The sequence below is a fragment of the Protopterus annectens genome, chromosome 8.part0, assembly GCF_019279795.1.
Source record: "Protopterus annectens isolate FY-2018-M chromosome 8.part0, PAN1.0, whole genome shotgun sequence".
Classification (NCBI taxonomy): domain Eukaryota; kingdom Metazoa; phylum Chordata; order Ceratodontiformes; family Protopteridae; genus Protopterus; species Protopterus annectens.
Genome location: NC_056741.1, coordinates 715,447,175 through 715,474,928, shown reverse-complemented (window position 1 = coordinate 715,474,928; position 27,754 = coordinate 715,447,175). Strand labels below are relative to the sequence as shown.

Here is a 27,754-nt window from a genome sequence, read left to right as displayed (position 1 = left end):
AGAGACAGAAATTTCAAGGCTTGACTTTGTACAGTGGACAGCCTTGGCTGTGAAATTTTTGCTACCTGGGGGACCGTATCCAAATGTGCACCTATGAACTCTAAGGCTTGTGAAGAACAAAGATGTGAGTTGCCATAATTGACCGTGATTTCCACACTGGAGCAGAGATGCAGCAAGTAATCTCTGACATGAATCAAGAGATGATTGGTGGGGGCAGTCAGGAGCCAAATGAGATAAGGGAACACCCTGAATCCTAGCATTTTCAAGTGAGGAGAGACCACTACTGTGCAGCTGGTGAACACCCGGGGGGCTGCAGTGAGACCAAAGGACAAGGTCCGGAACTGAAAATGACAATAAGTAAAGAAACCTCTTGGAATGCCTGTCCCATTTTGATGTGGTAGTATGCATCCAGGAGGTTTATCAAGCACATCTGTCTTTCCACAACACAAGAAGAATGGACTAAACTGTGACCATTCAAAACTCTGAATGTTGGACAAACAGGTTCAAGTGGCTGAGGTCCAAAACTGGCCTGAAGTCTCTATTTTTCTTTGGCACCAAAATTAACCTTGTAGAAGTTACGAATCCTTGCTGGTCTGGTTGGACCTTTTGGGTGACTCTTTTTATTGCAGCTTTTGAGTTTCTAGTGCTGTCTTTTCTCTGTTATGGTGGCACATTGGGCAACTTCTTCGATATGTTTGGCAGAAGATCAGAAGCTGCAATATAGTAGCCTCTGGAAATAACTGTCCACACCCAAACATCTTTGGTAATGGACGGCTGAGCCTTCGGGTGCAGAGACAACTGCCCCCAACTGACTCCAGAGTGTAGTAGCCGGGCAGTCTCTCAGGAACTATGGTAAGGCTTCTTGGCAATAGGAGCTCTGAAGTCTTGATTCTGAAGCCCTTCTCTGCCTCACAGTTGATGTCTATAATTAGCATTTCCTCCTCTGCCTTGGGCAGATCCATCTCCATAGGAGCCCTGGGAAAAACTCAGGGATTTTTGGAACCACATCTTTCTTCCCACTTTCTGGCTCTTGGAGAAATTCCATTGGGAGGTGAGAAACGTACTCTTATATAAGACAAAGTTTTCCCATCCTGTTCACTTCTAGATTGAGTTTCATTAATCTTGGTCAAAAAAGGGTCAAACCATCAAAGGAAACACTGATGAAAGACTACTTAAAAGGATCGGCAAAGTCGCATAAGTGCATCCAGGCATGCCTCCAAAAAGTAATGGCTGAACTTACAGACCTAGAAGCATCCTCCTTTGTGTGAGAGATCAGATGCATGGAGGCATTCAAGACGGACTGAAGAGTGGCTAGGTGTGAAGACATGGTTTTCTTGTCATCCACAGACATGGACCCCACTAAAGACTTGGCAAGTTTTTGGTCAAGTCCTCTGAAATCTTGTAAGGTGCACCAAACAATTCAATGGCTGTACCGCAAAAGTCAGTCAAGTACAGACTCGCTTCCTATATCTGTCCAAAGCCCCTGGCATTCCTGTTATGGGATGGACAATTGGACTCTTTGGCAAGTTCCTTTTTAGTGGTTGCTGCCTCTACCACAATGTCAACCGAGGGGACGCTTGCTCCAATGGGCACTTTTTTGGGTGCTACTAAATATTTACCACAAGAAGCCAGAGTTGATGAAGACCATACCTTTGGATAAAACAAGGGCAACCCCGGAAACCTATTGTCTGATACCTATGGAACCAGATGGCACATTTGAATAAGAGCAGCTAAAGGATCTGGGACAGTCCAAAGCTCATGAGTCCTATGAGAGAGAGAGACATTTGGAATCGCAACTTAATTTAGGTCCTGAGGAATTCTATCATAAATCTGTCCATATCTGCTTCATACAGACTTCTACGAGACTTGAAGGAATAGGAAGATGATCCAGGTCTAAAAGCCTTGTGAGGAGTCTCCTGTAAAAAAATAGTAAATGTAGCCTATAAGCAAATGGTTCTGGTGTAAACTGAGGTCCCCTTCCAGGAGTGGTTCTGGAAGAAGATTGTGCCGGATCTCATGGAACAGTCAGATCCAAAGTCTGCTGGATTTTAGATGGCAGAGCCGAAGAAGAGTAATCAGGGATTGCTTCCTCCTCTTCTTCTTCAGTTAATCTTTTGGCTTTCCCCTTCATCCCCTTTTGACTTGTCTGCAGGCTTCTTAGCAGCTGGGGACACACTAGATGTTGATGACGGAAGATGACCCTTTAAAACCAACTTATTCTTATGTTACACAACAGCCCTATATAAAATGCACAGTAGATGTCAAACTCCATGTCCAAATAACTAGCTCCCAAACACACACATTCAGAGTGGGCATTCGAATTGGTGACTGTGCCCAGAAAGAGACACATTTCTTAACACCAGTAAGTTTATCAGCCATGACTAACAGTGAAAACAGTGAAATGCTACATAGACAAGAAGATAAATAAAGAGGAGTCACACAAGACCAAAACAGCAAAAATACCAACAATGGTAATAAAGCTATCTCTAAGGGAGATAAAGACAAATACCAGCAATGATAAAGTAGTACCATATGGCTTATAGTATGAAAATAAGAGACACAAAGCCTAAAGCCAACAGAAAAAAGTCAAGATAAAAAAAAAAAAAAAAACAAAAACAAGGGAAAAGGAATCAGCTACTATAATAAGAATTGGAGTTAAGAGAGTGAGTAAAAGCAGTATACAAAACCTTTTAACTTATCTCTGAATGCCTGAGCTACAATAACCATGTCTGAATGCTGAGAGTGGCAAACGAGATCTGAGGTAATGTAGGGTTTGGGGGGGTATCATGAGTTACGAAGCCAAAGTCTAGAAAACGTGTAGCAAGACAGATCAAAGGTTGGTGACAGTATCTCTGGCTGCTGTTTCTCAGTTTCTTTTTTCACACCGGCAGAGTTGAAGTTAAGCTGTTGAAATGTGCAGCCATCATGGAAGTCCTACAGAACAGTATTAATGAGCATAGTCACAGGGACCAAAAATGGAAAGCCAAATCAGATCACAAGCAAAACATATTTTTCCAATGCAAAGCACAAACGCAACACTTCATATACTTTAGAGGAGGGGAAACAGCTTACCAAGCACTCTTCCTTATATACACAGCCCATTTTTGATCCCTAATCTGAGATTCTACCTTTCAGACAGATCTTCATATCCTCCAAAAAGAGGTGGTTAATTTTATTCCAAGTATTCTGGCCTATGCAAGGTTAGTATGAACAGCAGAGCAATGACTGAAAGTGAAGTATTATCAGTACATCAGGAAAGACAAGACATTTTACTGATAAGCCAAGTGTAGGCAAAAGCACCTTGGACACTACACAGTATGGTACATATGGCAATTAATGCTACAAAGGCAAGGGATGCTGTGCTGAACCTGCCTACCTCCTACCTTGGTGTTGCAAACTGGAAAAAAAAAAGTCAAGATGGGTAGGAAACATTCAGCTGGAGATTACCAGCATTCTTGCCTAGGGAACATACAGTTTAATTAGTAAGGAAATGGTAAATAATATAAACACCTCTGACATGACTGAGTAACTACTTGAATCTTATAGATACAGTACGAAAAGTTTTTTGGGGGGATGGCAGCCACAGTCTGAAGTGTTTCACAAGTGTTATGTTCCACTTTTTTCTACAGCTTCCGTCCTTCTGCTAGGCCGACTATGAAAGCCTTGTGTCTACTGAACTCAAACTCAACCATTTCCCTGATATGAAGATCCCTTAAGACCCCTCTGTGACAAGAGACATCAGGGGGGACTCATCAGGCATTTTGCATTCCTGCTGGTACACCAAAACCACAGGACAGTATGCATTCCTACAACTCTTCTCTTCAGAACTGTCATGGATATAGAGACCCTTCATGCTCTGCAACCTGTGAGTGAATACCCCTTTACACAGACACACAAGCAAATATACCATTCACCAGCTTGAAAAGCCTAACCACACCCCATCTTAATTTGGCTCCCCACTCTAGACTCACCTTACCCCTTCAGCATGAGGTCTGTCTTACCACATGTGGTGAGTGTGGCCAACGAGAATCACCAACCCCTCCACCAATACAAGCACACCTATTCTCCCCTGCCTGCTCTCTAAAGTGCCAGTGCCACTAATCAAACTTGAAACACCAGGGCTGTAGACTGGACACTAACCATCTGTACTACTGCAGCAGGCACAAATGCTCCACATTTAACAGTGACATGGAAGGCAATTTTCCAGGCAGAATGCACACTGTTAAGGGTGCTTAACAGTAACTGCTCTGTACTCTCACAAAGGTTAATGCTCAAATGTTTATCAACTCGTGACTTATGTGCTAAACTATGAATTTTATACAGCTGGAACAAAATAAAACAGATCTCACCAGAACCACAAAACCCCCACACAGCACAGTTCACCCTTTTTTTTCTGATGAGCAATGAAACACATTTTGAAAACACTACAAATACAAAATGGACTGCCATTAAAAATAAAAAATAAAAAAAATGTTACTTTCAAGAACACAAATGCCCAATTACCATTTATGTTTTGATGTTACTCAGGTAAGCAGCAGAACTTTTCAGGCTATTGATAAAGGAAATTCAACCTTCTGTGATACAATTATCATTTGAGAACTTATGCTGGGTATTTCAAGAGGACTGACCAAAAAATGAATTTGCATCTCCACAGCCCCATCCAACACCATATTAAGTGCAAAAGTCACCAACAACTGCACATGCCCAATTAAATGTTTGCACAAGTAACTTTGTCACCTCAACGTAGTATTAGTCAAACTTGTCTGAGCTATAGAAGATTTCACTGCTTTTGAATAACAACATTTCTAAAAAGGTTTACTATTAATATGTTGAGCGTGCCTTGTGTGAAAATGACAAGTGTGGTATTCAGACTGCAGAGATACCTTTAGAAAAAGATTGAAATGTCGACTCTGGAAGATCGACTCTAGTATGGCATTCATTACTATGCAGTCGACCTTTATGCCGTCAGTATAATATGTAGTATGGAAGGTGGTGCATATGTGGGTGATTTTTCGTACTGAGATCGCGGGACCCTGCAGATCAGGACATTTATCCTTTTCAGCACTGTAGTACGATCTTGAAGTTGGAATATACAAGTGGCAGGGAGTGCAGAGGGGCTTGCCCTCTACAAAAACATGACTGCCAGCGCAGTGCAGCATGGATCTGGTCCATACACACTGCTGCAAAGGGGACATTGGACTTCACCTGAATTAGTGTCCAATATTCCAACCTACTTAGTATTCCAAACATCGAACATGTAAACTGCATTTTTGAACGGTTTACGTTCTGATGTTCGATGTTTTAATAGTAAACCTTCTAAAAAACATTTTACAGATGAATACAAAAGCTCAAGCTTAAGTTCATACCGGTTTAGACAATCCTCTACACATCCTTTCTCTTTGCTGTCTTCTGGTTTTTTACAGTTGCAAGTGGTTGCTTCATACCCAGAGAAAGGTTTTACGTCTACATACACATCTAAGCAGAAGAAAGAGGAAATGTTTATTTCCATTTTGCAGTCAGGAATCTGAGTGCAATCCTACAGACAACTACATGCATTAATGATTAAACAAAAAGCAAGGGATAAAATTTGTAGAAAGAAGTTAAAAGAAATAAATAAAAGTTTGCTTACTTGATCTGATCTTCTTATAAAGTGGAACATCAGGTTTTTTATACAACTGGAAAAATAAATCAGAAAGCCAAGATAAACAATAGCTCATTACATGTACAATTACTGTGCTATTTTTTTGACTGCATGATATTACAGAAATTTTATATCAAAAAGAACCACACTATATATGAATTTCTTATGCATGTGTGCTAACAGTATAATCCACCTAGACAACCCACAGGATGAAACAAAAATAGAGAGACACACACAGAAAACAACCATTATTGTTAGCAATTTAATCAAAAATTTCCACTCTGTTTTAAATCTTTTTTAATATTTTATTCAAGTAATTTGAATACAATAGCAATCCATATAAACAGCAAAGTTAACAGAACCAACACACAAAAAGAAAACGTAAAAAAGAAACCCTCTCCAAATTCCTACAACCCTATAAAAACAACTACACTGACTACGTAGAGACAGAGTTAATAAACTCAGGTTACAATACAGATATGGCCTACTTATAAAGTCAAAAATAATCAACATTCATATAAGATTTACAGTGGGGGATCATACAATAGTAGATTAAAAGAAAAATAAGCTCTAGCTTGAAAATACTTAATAGTCTAAACACTGACTAATGACTTTATTGGGTATTACTTTCTAATTTGATTAAAAAAAAACATTAGTTAACTTATTTAATCATTTTAAATATTTTATCCCATATTAATGAAAGTAAATTTGACTGACAGAGACATATTTAACAGAAGTCGATATCATGTGTACTTGCCAGAAGTTGATAACGTGCACTTGCAAGTGAAACCTATAAACACACTGTCAATTTAACTCATTCCCTCCAGTACAGCCCTATGGAGTGGGTACCTTTAACTCCCAGTTTAAAAAAGAAGTTATTACCTTAAGAGTTCTAACAGTCATTGAGACAGGTCATATAGCAATACAGTTGTGTTTGCCATCATGGATGCTTCGAGATAAAATATTCTGATACCTTGTATGTAGCATGGTTTTGGAATTATTAATGCAAATATGAACAGGCAATATTTGACGCCTAGAGGCACAGCAGGCGGTAACTGCAGAAATACCTGGAGACGTCACTTGGCTATAACGAGTTAAGGGCTACAAAGGCAGTTGCAAGTCTGATGTTTGCAAACTATTCCCCAAATGCAGTGAATTAAAATAGCTGGCTTAAAAAGTACCTAACAGCAGCACTTTAAACAACCATTTTCTACTTCTCTTACTCCTCTGCTCAACAACATTTAATGTCACTTTCATCCTAAAAGGACAGTGCACTCTATCACAATATTTATTAAAAGACAAGTTACTGCGAAAATTATACTGGATAAGATTAATAAATTAGGTCTGTAAAACATTTGAAAATGTGGGAAGAGACTGAGACAGCCAAGAGCAGAAGTGGTGGCTAAAATCAAGCAAGTAGTACCTACTATAACTCCACAACCATATAATGTAAACTGGATATATTAACAAGCTCTTACCTTTGTAAATCTTCTCGTATTTTGCTTTGCAAAATATTGACTTATGTCTAAGCATCTCAAATAACCCAAGAGAACACTAAGAAAACCAATGTTTTACAGACTATAGTCCAATTCATGTGTTCTGGTTCATTCTGTTCTTAACTTTTCACTTTACAGTACGTTAAAGCACAAATTACATTTTTTCTTGTGATCAACAGCCTTTCATAAACTTTCAATTTAATTTGTTTATTTTTAATGACCACAGATTATGATCTTTTTTCATCCTTTTTTATTGCTCTTTCTTTCTGAAAGCAATTTGTCTTAGCTTGCATGAGACCGGGTTGGCTTCACTTACTGTAACTTTTAAAATCTTGTGTTATCATGCAAGTTCATAAGTTCATAGGTGTGTACTAGGCTAATGGCCCTGGAGCCTTTACAAGCCTAGCCCCAACAAATTGCCCAGGTACCGTGCCACCAGATGTTAGTTCATAGTGGACCTATCCAGTAAGGCAAATGGAATGATCCCTGGAGTGAACCTTCTGTTACCCATCCACTTGTCAAGATTTCTCTTGAATAGGGGCCAGCAAGGTGCTCTGACTAACATGAACTGGAAGCTTATTCTAGAGTATGGGCAGTCTTTGGGAGATGAACCAGTCACTCCAGCATGTTCTGTTAATTGTGGTAATGAGCTTGTGATCTCTGGAGCATGTGGCATGGGAGGATTGGGATTACATTAAATGTAGCATTTCAAGTAGGGCTGGGTCAAACATGGCTTTTTAAGTCAAGCAGAGATCACCTCTAAGTAGACGATAAGAAACTGAAAACAGCTGAAGTTTTTTGAGTCTGTCCATGTAGGACATGTGTTTAAGGCCTAGGATTCTTTTTGTGAGGTACTTTTGTGGCCTCTCCAGCTGTGTGTCTTCAGGTTTGTTAGTGTTGCTGTAAAGCACACATGTGCACATGCAAACACAAACGCACACAAACAGCTGTGAAAAAGGGCTCAGTTCGATGAAGCACTACTAGAAATTAGGTATGTACAGACAATCTTAAACATCTGAAATGTTTGCTAATGGTGATGTGATTGTAGGCATCTTTTAAGTCTATATTTACTCTCGACAGATATTATAGGAACAGGAAACAGGTTCTGAAGGCACAACATTTTGGAATTTTGAACCTTGGCAAAAAAGACTGAGAAAGAAGGTGTCTAGCACAGGCCCCCAATCTCATTTCCATAGTACTGAAAAAAAATCCCTGAATCTAAGACATGTTCCACAACTGTAGGAAACAGGGACATTTACTTTACTGGGTAAGGGGGAGTCCCCGGAAAGGAGGAATGGGCTTCCATTGCCAAGCATACTACTGCTGAATGACACTAAAAACCCATTTGTCTATAATAATCTGGTGCAACAAAGGAATATGTGCACTCAAAGAAAGGGAGTGAGTACTAGGGTAGGGGCCTGAAACGGCAGTAATTGAGATGCTTTCCTTTTTTTAGAGCCTACCTGCCTGCTGTTATTCAAAAACCTGTTTGCTGGCACCTTGCTGCTTAAACTGCTTTTTGAAAAAGGGAGCAGAGGTGGAAGTGAAGTTTTTGCCTTAAAGGAAGGTTTGAAGATCTGGGTCACCCTTTAAGCAAGCTTCACCTCTCATCAATCTTCTAATAACCTTAGCTGCAGAAAGACCAAACAGAGCTTCCTTGATCAAGCAACTATTTAAAGTTTCAAGTCTTAAAATTTTCAGAAAGCAAATCTTTTAATTACTGACCCAGAAGCAGCAGCTCCAGAGACAGTATTTGCAGAGTCATAAAAATACTATAAGAAATATTTTAACTACATGAGAAGCAGACAAAAGGCAGCCATTCACAGAATTTTTCACTTCAGAAGAGGAGATGTTAACAGTTAACTTTTTCATGTTCTCAAAAGACCAAAATAAAAAATAATACGGAAGCCTGGTAGTTTAAAATTCTGAAAGTTAAAGTGGTAGAAAAATAAACTTTCTTTTCAAATTTGTCAGACAAAATGATGTTAATTTTATCAATCTGTCTAGCAGAAGCAGTTTTGGTTAAGAAAATCACTGCAGAGTCTGCTTCGGGGTTAGAAAACACGAGTCTGAGGTTCCTTGCTTCCTGGGGGCAGGCCAACTACAAGCCATCAGAAAAAAGTAAAGTTTTGTACCTACCATAAATATAGATGTTCGAGTGCTCATACAGCTGCAGTCATTACAGATGGGTTATCCTGCCATCAGGCGGGTCCCTGGTCGGCCGAATTCCAAAGTCTAGGTCCGGCGTCGGTTGTCGTCGCTTCTTCCCTGACGTCAGTGCGGCAGGGGTATAAAAGAGGCAGCTGACGCCATCTTCTTTAGTTTTTCTTGCCCCAGATGTCAGGTGCCCCCAGAAGGAAGGCAAAACATAAACTTATGTAATCATGCAATATAGAATAATCAAAAAACAGTAGTTGCAAGCAAACACACCATAAAAGAATACCCCAAATAGGTTGTATGAGAAGGTGTTTGTCATAAGGCCTGTCCTAAGAGGGGACGTAGGGGGGGTAACCTGGACTGCAGCTGTATGAGCACTCGAACATCTACATTTATGGTAGGTACAAAACTGTACTATGTTCATCGTGCATACAGCTGCAGTCATTATAGATGGGAAGAATCCCAAAGCTAAGTAGGGGTGGCAGGCACTAAGTGGAACTAGGAGGAGCAAGGATGCCCTGCAAGACTGCTGTGACAAATCCCGCTCTAGATTTAGAGTATAGTGGAAGGTGATAGTGTTTGGAGAAAGTGTGCACTGAACTCCAAGTGGCTGCTTCCAAAATGTCCTTGGTAGGAACCCCACTGAGGAAAGCTGCAGAGGTAGCTGTGGCCCTGGTGGAGTGGGATCTGATGCTTGTAGGCACAGTTTTTCCATGAAATGAGTAACAAAAGCGTATGCAGTGGGCTATCAATTTTGAGATTGTCTGTTTGGAAATAGCCTTTCCTTAAGCACCTGTAGCACAGGACACAAAGAGCTGCTCAGATTTCCTGAATGGCTTTGTACTGTCCAAATAATAACAAAGTTGTCTGTGAATGTCCAAGGAATGCAGTAATCCTTCCCCTTTGTTTTGTGGATTAGGATAAAAGGTAGGTAGATAGTCTGATTCAAAGCTACACTGGATACTACCTTTGGCATAAAGGTAGGATTGGTTCATAAGGAAACTCTGTCCTGATGGAAAATGATGAAAGGTTGCACAGCCATGAGGGCCTGTAGCTCCGAAACCCTCCGTGCTGAGGTGACCGCCAGAAGGAAGGCTATTTTCCATGACAAGTATTGTAGTGCTGTTGAAGCAGCTGGCTCGAAGGGAGGAAGGGTCAGCTTTTCCAATACGAAGTTGAGGTCCCAAGCAGGGACTGGTGGTTTCCTTGGGGGTTTTATATTCTTTGCCCCTCTGAGGAACTGTCTTAAGAGAGGATGAGAGAATAAAGGAGGATCTGTGTTGTATTGTGCAGAAATGGCTGAAGCGTGGATTTTGATGGAGGAGAAGGAAAGTCCACTGTTTAACATCTCAGCTAGGTACTGTAAAATTTGAGGTAAATTTATTACCCAAGGATTCTGGCCCTTTTCTTGATTCCAGGCACAAAATCGTTTCCATTTGGCGGAGTAGGCTTTTCTAGTAGAAGGTCTTCTGGCCTCCAAGATGACATCTTGCACCTCCTTGGAGAGGAGGGTCTGTTGGGAAATCAAGGAATTCTCCATGCAGCTAGATTTAGGGTTTTGAGCTGGCTGTGAAGAGTCTTGTAGTTGTGCTGGGACAACAGAAGAGGGACTAGAGGTAGGAGATCCATGGTGGGGAATGTGTCAGGCTCTTCAGGAGCGGATACACCAGTGTTGTCTTGGCCAGTCTGGAGCAATGAGAATCATTTTCGGCCTCTCTGCTCTGGCTTTTAAAAGAACTTTGGGCAGCAGAGGAAGAGGCGGAAAGGCATAGACTGTCAACGTTGTCCAATTGAAAGAAAGTGCGTCCACTTTCCAGGCCTGTGGATGATAGGTCCTTGAACAAAATTTTTTCAACTGGTAATTTCTGTGGGTAGCAAAGAGATCTGTGTCTGGCTGTCCCCATGCCCGAGTTATCTTTGTGAAAACTTGAGGATGCAACTTCCATTCGTGTGGATCTGTCATATTTCTGCTTAGGCTGTCTGCCAGTGTGTATTCCTTCCCTGGCAGGAATTGTGCCTGTAATTGAATTTGCAATTCCAGTGCTGTGTTCCATAGTGTCATGGCTTCCCATGCTGGGCAAGGAGTCTTGGCTGGTAACATTGGACCTCAAGGAGGCATACCTGCATGTCCGTATCAGACAAGATTGCAGAAGATACCTCAGATTTCTTGCAGGTTCAACCCATTATCAATTCTCTGCATTGCCCTTTGGCTTATCTACTGCGCCCAGAGTATTTACGAAATGCCTGGCATCAGTAATCACCTTCTGCAGACTACAAGGAATACAAATATACCCATATCTGGATGACTGCCTGATCCAAGCGGACAGCAAGGACATACTTCTGAAACACCTGGCGTTTGTAATAAAACTGTTGAACTTTCTGGGATACACAGTCAACAAAAAGAAATCAAAACTAAAAAGCCAGAGCAGAGTTCCCCACTGTTTGTTTATGTACCACATCACTGTGGTGTTGTCTGTCCTTATCAATAGCTGGCCTGGATGCAATAGGTCTTTGAAGGCCATAATAGCATTTTGCACAGCTAGCATTTCCTTTTGGTTGATGTGTAGGTGCTTCTCTTTTTGGGACCATTTTCCCTGAATGCACTGATCTGTCATGTGTGCCCCCCAGGCGTAGTCTGAGGTGTCTGTTGTGATGATTTGAGTTGCTTGAGGTACACAGAAAGGGAGACCTATGTTTCTTTGGCATGCTTGAGCCCACCACAGAAATTCCTATTGAAGGCATGGAATGAGTGGTATAATTGTTTCCAAGCTGTGGCTGTGTTGAGACCATAAGTTCTTTTAGGTACCATTGAAGTTTCCTCATATGCAGCTTTGCACATGGGATTAGTAGTATGCAAGATGCCATGAATCCCAGAGCCTGCAGGACTTTCCTTGCAGTCAGCCTGGTGAAGGTTGCCATTTTGCTGAAGTATTGAGACAGTTGCCCTTGTTTGTCTGGCGTGAGGTAGTCCATCTGGGTGGTTGTATTCAAGCTGGCACCCAGGAAAATTATTTGTTGAGAGGGGATTAGTTTTGATTTCTTTTTGTTGACTGTGTATCCCAGAAAGTTCAACAGTTTTATTACAAACGCCAGGTGTTTCAGAAGTATGTCCTTGCTGTCCGCTTGGATCAGGCAGTCGTCCAGATATGGGTATATTTGTATTACTTGTAGTCTGCAGAAGGCGATTACTGATGCCAGGCATTTCGTAAATACTCTGGGCGCAGTAGATAAGCCAAAGGGCAATGCAGAGAATTGATAATGGGTTGAACCTGCAAGAAATCTGAGGTATCTTCTGCAATCTTGTCTGATAGGGACATACAGGTATGCCTCCTTGAGGTTCATTGTTACCAGCCAAGACTCCTTGCCCAGCATGGGAAGAAGCTGCTGTAATGTGAGCATCTTGAATTTTGGTACCCGTAAATATGTGTTTAGGATGGATAGGTCTAAGATAGGTCTCCAATCTTTGTCTTTCCTTGGTACCAGGAATAGTCTGGAATAAAACCCTTGACCTTGTTCTTTTGCAGGTACCTCTTGAATCGCTTTCATGTCCATGAGAGCAGAAATTTGTTGTTGTGCCTCTGCCCTTTGATTTTGTGGCAGGTTTGGCATGCCTCTCATTTTTGGAAGGGTGTGAAAGTGGAACCTGTAGCCTCTGTCTATAATGTCCAGAATCCATTTGTCTTTTGGAACAATATGCCAATTTTTTGAGAATAATGCCAGTTTTCCACCCAAAGGTGCTGCCATTAAAGCTTTGCTTGGCAGGTAAAGGGGGAAGTCATTGTGTCTGTTTTCTAAATGACTGTGATCTATCTTCTCCACCTCTTGGGGTTGGTGCTTGCCACTGTCTGGCTCTGAAAGATCCTTGAGGTTGCCCTCTACCCATTGGGCGTCTGTATCTGCCCCTTTGAGGTCTGTCCGTGGCTGGAAAGGACCAATTTTTTGAAGGCCAGTTTCTGCTGAAACATGGAGGTTGTACCTGCAGGAAATCTTTCACTGTTTGCATTGATTTCGCTTTTTCCTCCATTTTCTTTAGTACCTCCTCAGCTTTAACACCAAACAAAACATCTTTTTGAAGAGGTGCATCTAATAATTTAGCTTTGACATGATCTGGTAAGGCTTGCTCTTTGAGCCAAGCATGTCTACGTATAACAGACCCCATAACAGCAGCTCTACATGAGGCCTCTAAAGCATCAAATCCACACTGCAAGGTAGGTTTACCCACTTGCTCTGCACCATGCAACAAATCCTGCAACTCTTTTAAATCTGGTTGTTCTGGTTGTGTCATTTTGCTTTTCAACTGAGATAACAAAACTGCTGATACTTTAACATATGGAACTGACAGTTTAATGCCCTCATGGTTAAAGTGGCCATGGTGTACACCTTTTTTCCCCACCTTTCTAAAGCTCTGGAATCTCTCTCTGAAGGTAATGGGTTTTTAGCAGTAGAGGCCTTAATTCCCTTGGGACCCTGTGAAATAGTTTCTGGGTCAGCAGTATGGCTTTTGTATAGAAACTGGTGTGAATTAGGAACCCGGTAATACCTGTCTGGTTTAACAGGAGCTGGAGGTAAAGAATCTGGATTAAGGCTGGCTTCTGTGCACACATCATCCAATATATCTAAAACAGGAGGGATAGCCAGGGGCCTATGCTGGGGAAGCAAGAGAAAATCCCTGAGCCTTTTCTTGGAATCTGAGTAATCTTGGCCTTCCCAGTGAAAGTGTTCCCTCAATGTATGTAGGGTTTCCCCAAAAGAGTAGTCCTTGGGGGGGGGGGGGAGACCGAGGGAATAGACTCCTCTGCATCAGAGTCTTCAAAAGGAGAATAGGCATAGTCCTGGTCCTCAGAGTGTTCAGAGGTAATAGAAGCTTGATCTGAGGAAGGGTAGTCTTCCTCTAATCTGGGTCTTTTGTCCGAGGGGGTTTAGAAACCCTGATAAGAGTAATCAAATCCTCAGCCATTTTGAGCATCTGTTTTTTAGGCATGGGGCCTTGAGAGGGGGTCTGAGGTCCCTGTTTTTTGGTTTTCATGGCTGCTTTAGATTTAGTGAAAGCTTTAATAGAGAAGGAGGAAGGCCTGAAGACACCTTGAGAAATGGCAGGCCTGTCTAAACTCTGAGTTTCCCCGCCAAGAGTGGCGTCGGTATCTGTAGTAGGAATGGGGACTGAGAAGCCTGCGACCTCGGGTACTGAAGACACCGGTAATGTTGTGTCATCGGTACTCAGGGGCTGCGTAGGCGGCTTGCTGAGAACCGGAAGTCGGCCTAAGCGTGGTGTCAGTAGTCGGTGCGGACCTCGTATGTCGGTCCTTATCTTTGCGTCTTTTACTCAAAACTGGAGTCGGAGTATCCGACGATATAATATAATTAAATTTTTTACCAAAATAGTGAAGGGCGAACTCCGCCCGGCGCTTAATAGTGCGCTTGTTGAATCTAGCACAAAAATGGCAGGCCGAGACATCGTGGTCTGGGCCTAAGCAAGGTATACAGAAAGAGTGGAAATCCTTATGCGGTATTTGCTTCCCACATGAAATGCAATTATTAACTTTGTCTGCCATCGGTCTGAGGCAAGAAAAGTTTCCCCAACGGGGTACTTAGCTTTCAAGAAGACTTCGGCTGAAATATTTTAGTAAATCTCAGGAGCTGGCCAACCGGCACTTGCGAACTGCTTCTGCTTCGGGCACTGCGCGGCACGAACGACTAAAGAAGATGGCGTTGGCTGCCCCTTTTATACCCCTGCTGCACTGACGTCAGGGAAGAAGCGACGACAACTTACGCCGGACCTAGACTTTGGAATTCGGCCGACCGAGGACCCGCCTGACGGCAGGATAACCCATCTGTAATGACTGCAGCTGTATGCACGATGAACATCTCTCTAAAGCAGACAAAACAGGAGGTACAAATGCATTCTGTTGAATATCCATCTGTAACAAATCATAATACATTTTGAAAAACATGAATTTCATTCTGCTCCAAATGGAAAACTTTTCATTTTACATAAGGTCTTAGAAGGCCTTCTGGAGGAGAAATATAAAGAAACACCTTCATAAGATTCAGAATCTTCCGACTGTGAAGAAAGCCCTGAACCACAGCCATCATTTTCCCTCAAATATCTACTCTTCTGACTAAAAATTAGTCAGAAAAAGTTGGAACTATTTTTTCCCATTTTATTTGTAAAGAGGAATTGGGCAAAGTAAAAGCAGACGTTAGTTCTATCGTTTATTCCAAAAGATCTTTTCTGTCCATAGAAACAGAAAAAAAAACACATTTTTAACTTCTTGTTTTTTTTTTTCCTAGGAGACTCCCACGAAAAGAACAGATCCTAGGGAGGTACCATATCCCAGAACTTACCTACCTTTCCCAGCTATGAGATAGACCCTCACTTGCCCCTTCTCCCCAAGTCAGACAACTGTGCTTCTGCCATGCCCATACAGGACATCCTTACAGCCACAGAGGATGTCTCACACCCTTAGCCCTTGGTGGCTGCATTTGCTACACCAGTAGCTACTCAGTTTTTCTTAGAGCTTTAGTCCTGCTCAAGTAGAATCTTAGTTGTCTGTGTACGTCCAAGGAATGCAGAATCCACTCCCCCTTGTTCTGTGGATTTGGATAAAGAGTTGGCAGATGAATAGTTTGGTTAAGAGCCACACTGGAAACCACCTTAGGCATAAAGGAAGGATAGGTCCTGAGGGACACCCTGTGCGGGTAAAATATGATAAAAGGCTCCACAGCCATGAGGGCCTGTAGCTCTGAAACCCTTCTTGCTAAAGTAATTGCCAGGAGCAAAGCTGTTTTCCATGATAAGAACTTTAGATCTGCAGTAGCAGCTGGTTCAAATGGAGACAGGGTGAGCTTTTCCAACACAGAATTGAAGTCCAATGCAGGAATTAGTGATCTTCTGGGAGGCCTTAAATTTTTGGCCCCTCTAAGATGCTGCTTTAGCAAAGGATGAGAAATGATTGGTGGCTCTGTGTTGTAATGAGCCGATATGGCAGAGGCATGGATTTTTATTGATGAAAAAGATAGACCTTTGTCAAGCATCTCAGCCAAGTATTGTAAAATCTGAGGAATATTTGGCTCTGCTGTGTCAGTTCCTTGTGCTTGGTTCCAAGCACAGAATCTCTTCCATTTATCAGCATAAGATTTTCTAGTACTAGGCCTTCTGGCTTCCAAAATGACATCCATCACAGATTTACTGAGAGGTGTTGTTTGAATAACTACATCATCAGCCATGCTGCCAGGTTCAGTGCTTGGAGGTGATTGTGCAGGATCTGATTGTTTTGCTGAGACAGTAAGTGAGGTATCTGAGGCAAGTACCAAGCTGGGAGTTGAGACATATTCCTTAGGATTGGATACCAGTGTTGGCGGGGCCAGTCCGGGGCAATTAGTATAATCTTTGTTTTTTCTTGTCTGACCTTTAGTAGGACCTTGGGAAGAAGAGGCAGAGGAGGAAAGGCATAGACTGATAGGTTTTTCCAACTGAAGGATAGGACATCCACTTTCCATGCTTGTCTGTGGTAAGTCCTTGTGCAGAATTTGGCCAGTTGATAATTCCAAGGAGAGGCAAATAGGTCTATGTCCGGGCTTCCCCATTTCTTTGTTATCATGCTGAAGACTTGTGAATCTAGTTTCCACTCGTGAGGGTCCATAAGGTTTCTGCTTAAGTCGCCTGCTGGAGTATTTTGCTTTCCTGGCAGGAATTGAGCTTGAAGATGTACTTGGTAAGTCAAGGCTGTGTCCCACAGTGCCATGGCTAGTCTGCAAAGGGGGTATGAGTGTGTGCCCCCCTGCTTGTTTATGTACCACATAACCGTGGTGTTGTCCGTCTTTATCAGTAGTTGTCCTGGATGAAGTAAGTCCTTGAAGGCTGTCAGGGCATTTTGAACAGCTAACATCTCCTTTTGGTTGATATGCAGATTCATTTGTTTTGGGGTTCAAATGCCCTGAATGCATCTTCCCGCCAGGTGGGCCCCCCATGCATAGTCTGATGCGTCTGTAGTTAAGGTTTGGCTGGCAGGGGGTAGAGTGAAAGCCCGTACCATGTTTTGGTGACATGCCTTTGCCCACCAAAGAAACTCCTGTTGTAGGCAGGGAATGAGAGGAATCTTTGTTTCCAGACTGTAAAAATGTTGACTCCATAAAATTTTTAGGTACCACTGTAGTTTCCTCATATGCAGTCTTGCATATGGAATCAGTAGAATGCAGGATGCCATGAACCCCAAAGTCTGCAGAGTTTATCTTGCAGATAACTGGGTTTTTGTTGCCATCTGTTTGAAGTAAATAGTCAGTTGCCTTTGTTTGTCTGGCGTGAGGAAAGCCATCTGGGCAAGCTTGCACCCAGGAATGTTATCTTTTGAGAGAGTACCAGTTGTGATTTCTTTTCATTTATTGTGTACCCTAAGCATGTTAGAAGCCTTTTCATAAATGCCAGATGCTGAAGAAGAATGTCCTTGTTCTCTGCTTGAATGAGACAGTCGTCCAAGTAAGGATAGATTTGTATACCTCTGTCTGCAAAAAGCAATTACTGGTGCCAGTCACTTCGTAAAGACCCTGGGCGCAGTAGATAAGCCAAAGGGCAGTGCAGAGAATTGGTAATGCATAAAGCCAACCTTGAAACGGAGGTATCTTCTGCACACATCCCTTATTGGGATATGCAGGTATGCCTCTTTTAAGTCTAATGTCACCAGCCAAGCATTCTTGTCCAGCATGGGCAAAAGCTGCTGCAAAGTTAGCATTTTGAATTTTGGAATGTCCAGGAATGTGTTCAAAATTGATAAATCCAGTATTGGGCGCCAGGTCTTGTCTTTTCTGGGTACCAAGAACAGTCTTGAATAAAACCCTTGTCCTTTTTCCTGTTCTGGAACTGGCTGAATAGCCCCCATACCCATGAGGGACGCAACTTGTTTCTGTGCCTCTGCCCATTGATTTTTTGGCAGATCTGGCAAACCATTTGCAATTGGCAGAGTGTGGAAGTGGAATCGGTATCCCTGAGATACTATGTTTAACACCCACTTATCCTGGGTTAACAACTGCCAATGTTGAGCAAAAAGTGCTAATTTTCCCCCTAAGGGTGCTGCCAAAAGATAAGTGCTTGGTGATGGCAGAGGGAAGTCATTGAGACTGTTTACTGTAGGGTTGCGCTTTATTTCCTCCAGATTTGGAGGTAGAAGCACCCCACTGCTTTCACCTGTAAGAATCCTGTGACTGGTATCTAGTACCTTAAGGGCACCTGGATTTGTCCCGTGGAGCTCTGTCGGATACAGGAAAGGACCAATTTTTTGTAGGCCAGTACCTACTGAATCTTGGTGGCTGCACTTGTAAGAAGTCTTTTACAGATTGCATAGACTTAGCTTTGTCTTCCATTTTCTTTAAAATCTCTTCTGCCTTAATATCAGACTGAGTATCATGCTGTAACGGTACATCCAGCAATTTAGCTTTAACATGATCAGGCAAATTTTTCTCTTTTAGCCAGGCATGCCTCCTAATCACAGATCCAGTAACTGCGGCCCTGCAGGAGGCCTCTAAGGAATCAAAACCACATTGCAAAGTATGCTTTCCAACTTGTTCTGCTGCAGGCAATAATTCCTACAATTCTTTATTTTCTGCACATTCAGAAATCAACATAATTTTCTGTTTCAGTAATCCCATAACATGTTGTTGATACTTGAGCATATGAAACTGTCAGTTTAAGGCCCTAATTGCCAAGGTTGCAGATGTGTAAACCTTATTTTCCCCATCTATCCAGTGCCCTGGAATCTCTGCCAGAGGGGGTAGGATTTTTTGCTGTTGAGGCCTTAACACCTTTTGGACCCTGTGAAATAGTTTCAGGGTCAGCAGCAGGGTTTTTAAATAAAAATTTGTGAGTCGGGAACCCTGTAATATCTGTCTGGCTTGCTAAGAGCAGGAGGTAAGGAGTCTGGAGTTAAGCTTGACTCCGAAAACACATCATCCACAATGTCTAAAACAGGAGGTACGGCTACAGGCCTATGCTGAGGGAGAAGAAGGAATGCCCCAAGCCTCTTTTTTGATTCTGAGAAATCTTGACTCTCCCAGTGAAAATGCTCCCTCAAAGTATGCAAGGTTTCTCCAAAGGAATAATCCTCAGGAGGAGATGCAGATGGGATAGATTCCTCTGCATCAGAATCCTCATAGGGTGGTCTAGAAAATTCCTTATCAGAAGAGGAATCAGAAGAAATAGAAACCTGATCTGAAGATTCATAATCAGTGTCTTGCCTAGGCCTCTTATCAGGAGGGGGTTGGGAACCCCTGATCAAAGTAATTAGGTCTTCAGCTATTTTGATAATCTGCTTTTTGGGCATAGAGGCCTGTGCACGTGGCTCATGCGTCAGTTTTTTAACTTTAGAAGTTGCCTTTGTCTTTGATCTTGAAGCTGGCGTCGGTTTATATAGAAATGCTGTGGCCTGAAGACACCCTCAGAAGCCAGTGCCTGCTCAGCGGCTCCGGACACATCCGAGGAGAGACATCCATGGGTACAATACTTTGAGAATCTCTCGGCATGCCGGACTCCACATGGGTCTCGGTAGAGGCCTGCGACTCGAAAGTAGCAGGTATCAGGGGCTCTGGCCTCACTGAGTACCAGCCAAAACCCGGACTGGCTTAGGAGAAGCTTACTTTTGGACCTCGATGGTCTGTCTCTGTCCTTTTCTTTGCGATTTTTGTGAACTCCGGTAGTCGGATTGCTATCCGACGACATTTCAGGATAGTTAAATCCGTTTCCAAAATATTTTGAAGCAAAGATATACCGAAGCTTAATAGTGCATTGGTTAAATCTAGCACAAAACCAACAGCTAAGCACATTGTGATCGGGGCCTAGGCAAGGAATACAGTATAAATGGAAATCCTTATGAGGTATTTGCTTCCCACAAGTAATGCAATTATTAACTTTTACTGACATCGGTATGGAGCAAGAAAAATTTTCCCCAACGGGGTACTTAGCATTAGTGAAGAGTTTGGTTCTGAAAGTCTAATTCAAAAATTTCAGGAGTTGGCCGACCGGCACTTGCGAACTGCTTTGGGCACCGTGCGGCAAGAAAGACTAAAGAAAATGGCACTGGCTGCCTGTTTTATACCCCTGACGACCTGACAACATGGAAGAGGAGACAGCAACCGACTCAGGACCCAAGACTTTGGAATTCAGGCCGACTGATGGCAACCTGCCAGCAGATTACCCAAATGTAATGACTGCAACAGTCAAACACGAAGAACATCCGAGAGTACTGGTAACTTCTCCATTGGTCTAGCTAAGAAGAAAGCCTCTAAGACAGGTAGTGGAGTATGTAAGAGTCAGTAAACCTAGTGCCAATCAATTAAGTGGCTCTACTGTAAAAACGACAGTCCCCTAAAGCACCAAATCCTGCCTTTAACACCAATTTTATAACTTTATGCACAAGAGAGTTAAAAAAATGATTTTAATTCCAACAGTTCACACAAGCACTCACAGTACTAAAATCATCTAAATAGAAAAACAATATATTCTAAGTAGGTTTCCTAGCTTTAACATTAGTTTTCATCAAAAATTCAAATAGTGGAAGGTTTTCCCCAGTAGGGGAATTATCTGTCCAGTCTTGAGGGACCAACTATAGAAGTAAAAGTCAGCAACAATATAGTTCTGAAGCATTTGGCACTTTAATTGCCTTGGATATAGAGCTCTGCTTGAGTTCCTGCAAGTTAGACTACATGGAAGGTGCCCTAAAACTTTGAAATGCTGATCGGCTGGTCATAACCTTGGGAGGATAGAACTAAAATAGCTTAGTCTACTGCAGCACTGATCAAATGTTAAACAAATTAAATATCATTTGAACACCAAGGATGCCAATGACTGGAGAAGACATAATTGCAGAAATAAATGAACAATTAAGAAAAGAACAGGGGAAATACTGAGAGTACTGACAGAATTACAGTACTACTGGTGGTTAATGGAAAGCAAGGTTATACAAATTTGTTACATTCTACTGAAGAAATAAAGGGATAATGCCTTACTCTTGAAAGAGTTAAAATAACAGCTAAAACCAAAGAAGGAAAAAAAATAAACATATCCAGGATCTTAAAGAACAAAATCTTAAAAACCTTGACTGTAAAACATTAATGACCAATACTTGCTAACAGCCTGTAAGAGTCACTATTCAACACTACAGAATTAGACCAACGTGGTTTTATTGAACGTCAACAGATATTAGAAAATGCAAAACTCTGATGATGCATAAAGATGCTTTAAAGATGGGAAGCACCCTGAGATGCTGACAGGACAAGACGCGGAGAAAGGGTCCGACAGAGTTAGTTTGATACTCCTAAAAAAATTTAGCAGCCTTTGGACTCCCACACAGGTGGACAAAACCAGCATTTTAATTATATGAAAGGATAATGGCACTTAAAGGCATGGAAATTTATGAAAAGGATTTAGATTATACAGTAGTACAAGACAGGGCTGCTTACTTGCTGCACTTACAGATGGTTCACAGTTCATTTTCTTGTAGCAACATAACTGAATGAAATATTTGGAAAATGGATTGAAAAAGATGTGACGCAGGCAGCAATATACATATGGAATACGACTAAAGATAATTCAAAAATTAAGAAAATAGAACATGCTGATATTAGACAAGGATGACAAAATACAAAGCTATTAAAATATTTTTGGTTCCATTATTTTTTTAAGGAAAACAGACTGACTTTATAGACTGGAAAGAATGATTTGAATAAAAATAAAGAGTTAAACATTTTTTGGCAGGGATAACAAAAAAAAAAGGAAAGGGTAAAACAGAAAAAAATACTACCTGTGGAACGAGGAGGATTATGTCTTCCAGAACAAAATAAGAATTATGTTGCCACTCATTTAAGACTATTCTACTTACTACAAAGTAACTTGAATACAAAAAAGAAGGAAACTGCATACAAAGAAATGCCCGCTAATAAATATGACTTAATAGGCTTTTGGAAACAAGTTATGCAAAAACATGATCTCAAGAGATCTGTATGAAACATGCATGATGCAATGAAAAGGGTGTTAGGAAAGTTAAGGACTGGAAGATATAAATAATTCCAAACCGACTGGCAGAGCAAGAGACAAAGATGCAGAAAAGGTCAGGCAGCATGAAAGTGGTTAAAAAATGATTAAGGACCCAAGATTTTGGGAGCACATGAAGACAGGAAATTAAATACAACTGGAGGGGGTCACTCAGAGAATATTTTACTTAACAGAAAAATAGCAATTACCCTTTTAATTCAATTTAGTAATTTACATAATTTAGTAGATAAAATAAGATAAAAATGAAATCAATGACAGAGCCCAGAAAGTACAGTTGTGTACACTTACCATAAATGTAGATGTTCTTGTGTATTCACTGTTGCAGTCATTACACTTGTGTTATCCTGCTGGCAGGCTACTCTCAGCTGGCCTGAGTTGCAAAGTCTAGGTCTGGCGTCAGTTGCTGTCGCCTCTTCCCTGATGTCAGTGCACCAGGGGTATAAAAGATGCAGCCGATGCCATTTTCTTCAGTTTTTCTTGCCCCAGATGTCAGGTGGCCCCAAAAGGGTAGGCTAAAAATATGCCAATAAAACATGCATGCACCAAAATTAGAAGTTATGTACTCACCATAACATTCCATCTGAGTAGGTATCTTCATTTGTCTGCAACCTTTGGGATACGGATCAGAGCCGGCAACTTTTACCACAGCATAGATCCAAGCTCCTAGCTCCTCCCTTTACCCATAATCCCCTGCCAACCCTAACTGACCTCAGATCAAGTTTGCCCGATATAAGCAATGTAAAAGTGCCCCGGAAGGGGCTAATCCAAGACAGATCCTAAAGGTCAGGGGGATGGTTGCAGACAAATGAAGATACCTACTCAGATGGAACGTTATGGTGAGTACATAACTTCTAAATCTGAAGTAGGAACTTCATTTGCCAGCAACCTTTGGGACAGAGTCCCCAGCTACCTGAATCCTGGGTGGCCATTATGGAAGAACATTCCGGAGCACTGCAGAGCCAAAGGATGCCGTACCTCTGGAGACAACATCCAATTTGTAATGGCTGATAAAGGTATGATATGAGGCCCAAGTGGCTGCGGAACAAATATCATCTAAGGGGACCCTAGATTTAAAAGCTGCCGAAGCAGCGACGGCCCTAGTAGAATGAGCTCGAACCCCCTAAGGTGCAGGCTTTCCCGAATTCTGGTACGCTAAAAGGATACAATTAGCTATCCACCGTGATAGTGTAACTTTAGAAATTGATTTGCCTAAACTTTTTTTGGCAAAGGAGACAAACAACTGGTCAGATTGCCTATGACCAGCAGTTCGAGGAGTATAAAAACGTAATTGTCTGCGCACATCCAAAGAATGCAGTTTATATTCTCCTTTGTTCTGGTAATGGGGAAAGAACACGGGAAGATTAATAGATTGACTAATATTAGCTTCTGAAGACACCTTAGGCAGAAAGGACGGAATGATCCTGAGGTAAACTCTATCTGGATGGAAGGATAAATACGGAGGCTTAACACATAAAGCATGAAGTTCAGAGACCCTTTTAGCTGAAGTAATGGCCACTAAGAAGGCCGTTTTCCAAGAGAGATATTTAAGATCAACAGTGGCCGCCGGCTCAAAAGGGGGGCTACTCAAGGCTTGGAGAACCAAAACCAAAGACAAATCCCATGGGGGTACTACCTCCCTGACTGGAGGCCTGAGAAGGAAAGTACCCTTGAGGAAAGCTTTACAAAGCTTAGCAGTCATCAGAGGGCCTGATTCATGCCCTACATGATAATGCGAAATCGCTGCCAGTTGTACCTTGACTGTAGAGCAGCTAGCCCCTTTATGAAAAAGGGTAGTTAAGAACTCCAAAACCGACGTGAGAGGTGCCGTGAAAGGATCCAAGTGATGGTGTTCCGCCCAGATTGAGAAACGTTTCCACTTGCTTCGGTAGACTCTTCTAGTGGAAGGTTTATGTGCTGCTACTAGGATGGCTTTGACTGGTGAGGAGATTCCGTGAGTCTTAATCAGGAGTGGAACTGGAGCAACCAAGCCGTCAGCTTGAGGTTGACCAGGTTGGGGGCCTGGAGACCCAGAGGGTGGGTAATGAGATCCGGGAGTGGATCAAGAATCCATGGTGGATGAATTAGGTGAGACCACAGGTACGGGAACCATGTTTGACGAGGCCAGAATGGGGCAATGAGGATCATTTTGCTCCCCAGCCGACGGGCTTTCTGTAGGAGTTTCATCATGGGCAACGGAGGATAAGCGTAAAGGAGACCGGGAGGCCAAGCATGTACTAGAATGTCTCTCGGGGACTCCCCCTAAGGGGGAATTAGAGCGAAGTAACTGTTGCATTTGGTATTTGAAGGAGAGGCAAAAAGATCGCAACAGGGTTGCCCCCATAGGGCAAATATTTGTTTCGCTACTAGAGGATTGAGAGACCATTCGTACGGAGTCAGGATCAAACAACTGAGCCTGTCTGCTAGGATGTTGGACCGTCCCGGAATGTGCGCTGCAATAAGAAAGCAGTTGGTGGAAATCGCCCATTCCCACACTCTCATGGTCTCGCGACAAAGGGGATAAGACCTGGTTCCCCCCTGTTTGTTGATGTACCAGACAACTGACATGTTGTCCATTTGTACTGCAACTGTCCCAATCGGTAGGAGGCTGTGAAGTGCCTGCAACGTCAAAAGCACCGTCCTCATCTCTAGGACATTGATATGCAAGGAGGTCTCTGTGTCGTTCCACGTGCCTTGGACCGTTCTGCCTGAATAGTACCCCCCCACCCCAGGCGAGAGGCGTCCGTGGTCACTGTGGCGACGGGGGAAGGCATCGAAAATGGTTGTCCCATGTGGAGACTCGGGGACCGGAGCCACCACATGAGCAACGTTCTGCAAGCCCTGCTTAGAGGAATAGGATGGGACAGGGGGTTGCGAGACAGGGACCATTGTACTTGGAGGGTGCATTGCAGTACCCTCATATTTAGGCGGGCTAGGGGTAGTAGAGGAATAGCTGCCGCCATGGACCCTAGAGCCCTCAGGATCAATTCCGCAGGTGGAGCAGGAAGAATGAGAATGGCCTTGATATGCAACCTCAGGTTCTGAAGCCGATCGGGAGTTAAGAAGGCAAGCATTATCCTGGAATCCAATCTGGCCCCTATAAAATCTATCACCTGTGAGGGGACTAGAGAAAATTTGGTGATGTTGATAGTTAACCCTAGACGTGGAGCAAGGTCGAGGAAGTAATCCCTGCCTGAACAGAGCAGATGCCTTGTTGGGGCGATGAGGAGCCAGCCATCCAGGTACGGAAAGACTTGAATTCCCTGAAGCCTCAGGTGGGCCGCTATGACCGCCAAGACTTGGGTGAACACCCTGGGGGCTGAGGTGAGACCGAAGGGAAGGGCCCTGAACTGAAAATGACCGGCTCCCAGCTGGAAGCGTAGGAACCTCCTGGAGCGTCTGTCCACTAGGATGTGGTAGTACGCATCCTTGAGGTCTATCGAGCACATCCAATCGTTCTCCCGTAATAGGGGGAGAATAGATTGTAAGGTGACCCTTCGGAACTTTTCTTTGGGTACTGCCAAGTTCAGGAGAGAGAGAGATCGAGAATGGGTCTCAAGTCCCCCGTCTTTTTTGGCACCAGAAAGAACCTGGAGTAAAACGCCGATCCAAACTGATCTGGGGGACGGGTTGGATGGCTCTTTTTTGTAAAAGCTGCTGAATTTCTGTAGCAGCTGCCTCCCTCTGATTGGGTGGTACGTCGGGGAGGCTTCTGATTTTGGGGGTTGCAATAAAAAGAATTTGGTAACCTCTGGATATGATGCGGAGCACCCAGCGATCTGTTGTTATGGACTCCCACATTGCTAGGTGCTTCGAAAGAAGCCCCCCGACTGCCTCCAGAGTGGAGCAGCCGGGCAACCCATCAGGGGTTCTGCGTGTGCCTCTCAGAGAAGGGTTCTCTGGACCCAAAGTTTCTGGGATCCCCTCTGCCTCTTAGGCGGCGTCCTCCCTGTCCTCCTCTGCCACGAGAGGACTGGTTGTCCGGAGCAGACTGGGACTGATGCGATTTTCGGAACCACATTTTCTTCTGACCCTTTTAGTTCTTAGAAAAGGACCTCTGGGGAGCAGAGAAGCGGACTCCGACGGCAGTCAACGTCTTCCCATCTTTCTCGCTCTGGACTAAGGTGTCACAAACGGTTTTGTCAAAAAGTGCAGAACCATCAAAGGGGGCATTCGCGAATGACGCCTTAAAGGGTTCCGAGAAGTCACAGTGTCGGAGCCAGGCCTGATGCCTGATTACCAGGCTGGCTCTGCCGGCTCTAGCGGCTCCTTCAGTGGCGTGTGAAAAGAGCCGCATAGAGGTGTTAGAAACTGAACGTAGAGTAGACATTCGGGAGGAGTACAGATGCTGGTCTCCTTCCGACATGGACTCTGGGGGAATGCAGCGTATTCTTTTATTAGATCCTGCTGCATCCGGATGACGTGTGCCATATAGTTCAGCGCTCTCATGGAGAAGGTTGCTGAACTAAACACCCGCTTCGCCATGCGGTCCATCGCTCGAGAGTCCTTACTCGGAGGGTGGACTGCAGAGCTCTCCTGAGCCAACTCTCTCTTGGTGGCCACTGCCACCAACATGGCATCCACAGGAGGACCTCTGCTCCAGTGGGTTCTCTCAGCAGGGGGACTCAGGATCCTATCCGGGTGCTTGGGGATTGGCTCCACAGTGTCCGGCTCCTTCCAAGCCCTGGTGGAAATAAGGTCCACCAGGGGGTCGGGGGGAGGGGACACCCAAGAGGTAGATGGCCCTGCTTCGAACGCCTCTAGGAATACGGACTCATTGGAGGAAGCCTTGGGGGCAGACCACCCCCCCCTAATCCTGAGCATCTCCATGATGTCTCCAAAGGAGACATCCTCGGGGGGTGACCTTGGGGAGCCTTCCCCTTCATCTAAGTCCATATCTTCGGTAAGGGACTTAGGGGAGTCCATGTGCCTCCTCTTACACTTGGCTTTGTGAGGGACCTCTTCGGGGGGGCTGTCCGAGGAAGATTCACCAGCAATATCACGTTCCGCAGGAACACCCAGAGACGTTGAAGCAGGCTGTCCCGAAGGCCGGGTAATGGGAGCCCAGACCAGCTGAGAGGGAGTGCAGGGAGGAGCCGAAGCCAGGACCGGGGGTCCGGATACACTCAACAGTGCCCTCTCCACCACCGCGAAAGCCGAGGGGGAGCTACTCTCAATAGGCTTCGAGAGTCGGCTCCCACTCGGATCCGAAGCGGGGACCGGATCCAGGGCTGAGACCCTCGGATCCGAAGGACCCGTGTGCTCCGACCGGGACGGAGCCGAAGTCACACAAAGTCCCTTGGATCCGAAGCTCCGCCCACGGCTCCGAGAGGTCGGATCCGACAAACTCGAGGGGCCAGTCGGAGCCGAAGTAACTAGTACTGTCGGCTCCGACACACCACCGGATCAGACCCGGCTCAGCTC

The 27,754-nt window shown here is 43.6% G+C and overlaps 1 protein-coding gene across 2 annotated transcripts in view; it reads right to left on the bottom strand.

The window, feature by feature from the left end:
- The window catches only part of ASH1L (ASH1 like histone lysine methyltransferase), a 3,741,676-nt gene that overhangs the window by 2,434,968 nt on the left and 1,278,954 nt on the right, over positions 1-27,754 (bottom strand). For both annotated transcript variants that reach the window (XM_044080164.1, XM_044080163.1), the window contains exons 9-10: positions 5,630-5,675; positions 5,367-5,475 (exon numbers count right to left, since the gene is read on the bottom strand). In XM_044080164.1, the coding sequence (XP_043936099.1) occupies positions 5,367-5,475; positions 5,630-5,675 (155 nt within the window). The remainder of the gene's footprint in view (positions 1-5,366; positions 5,476-5,629; positions 5,676-27,754) is intronic.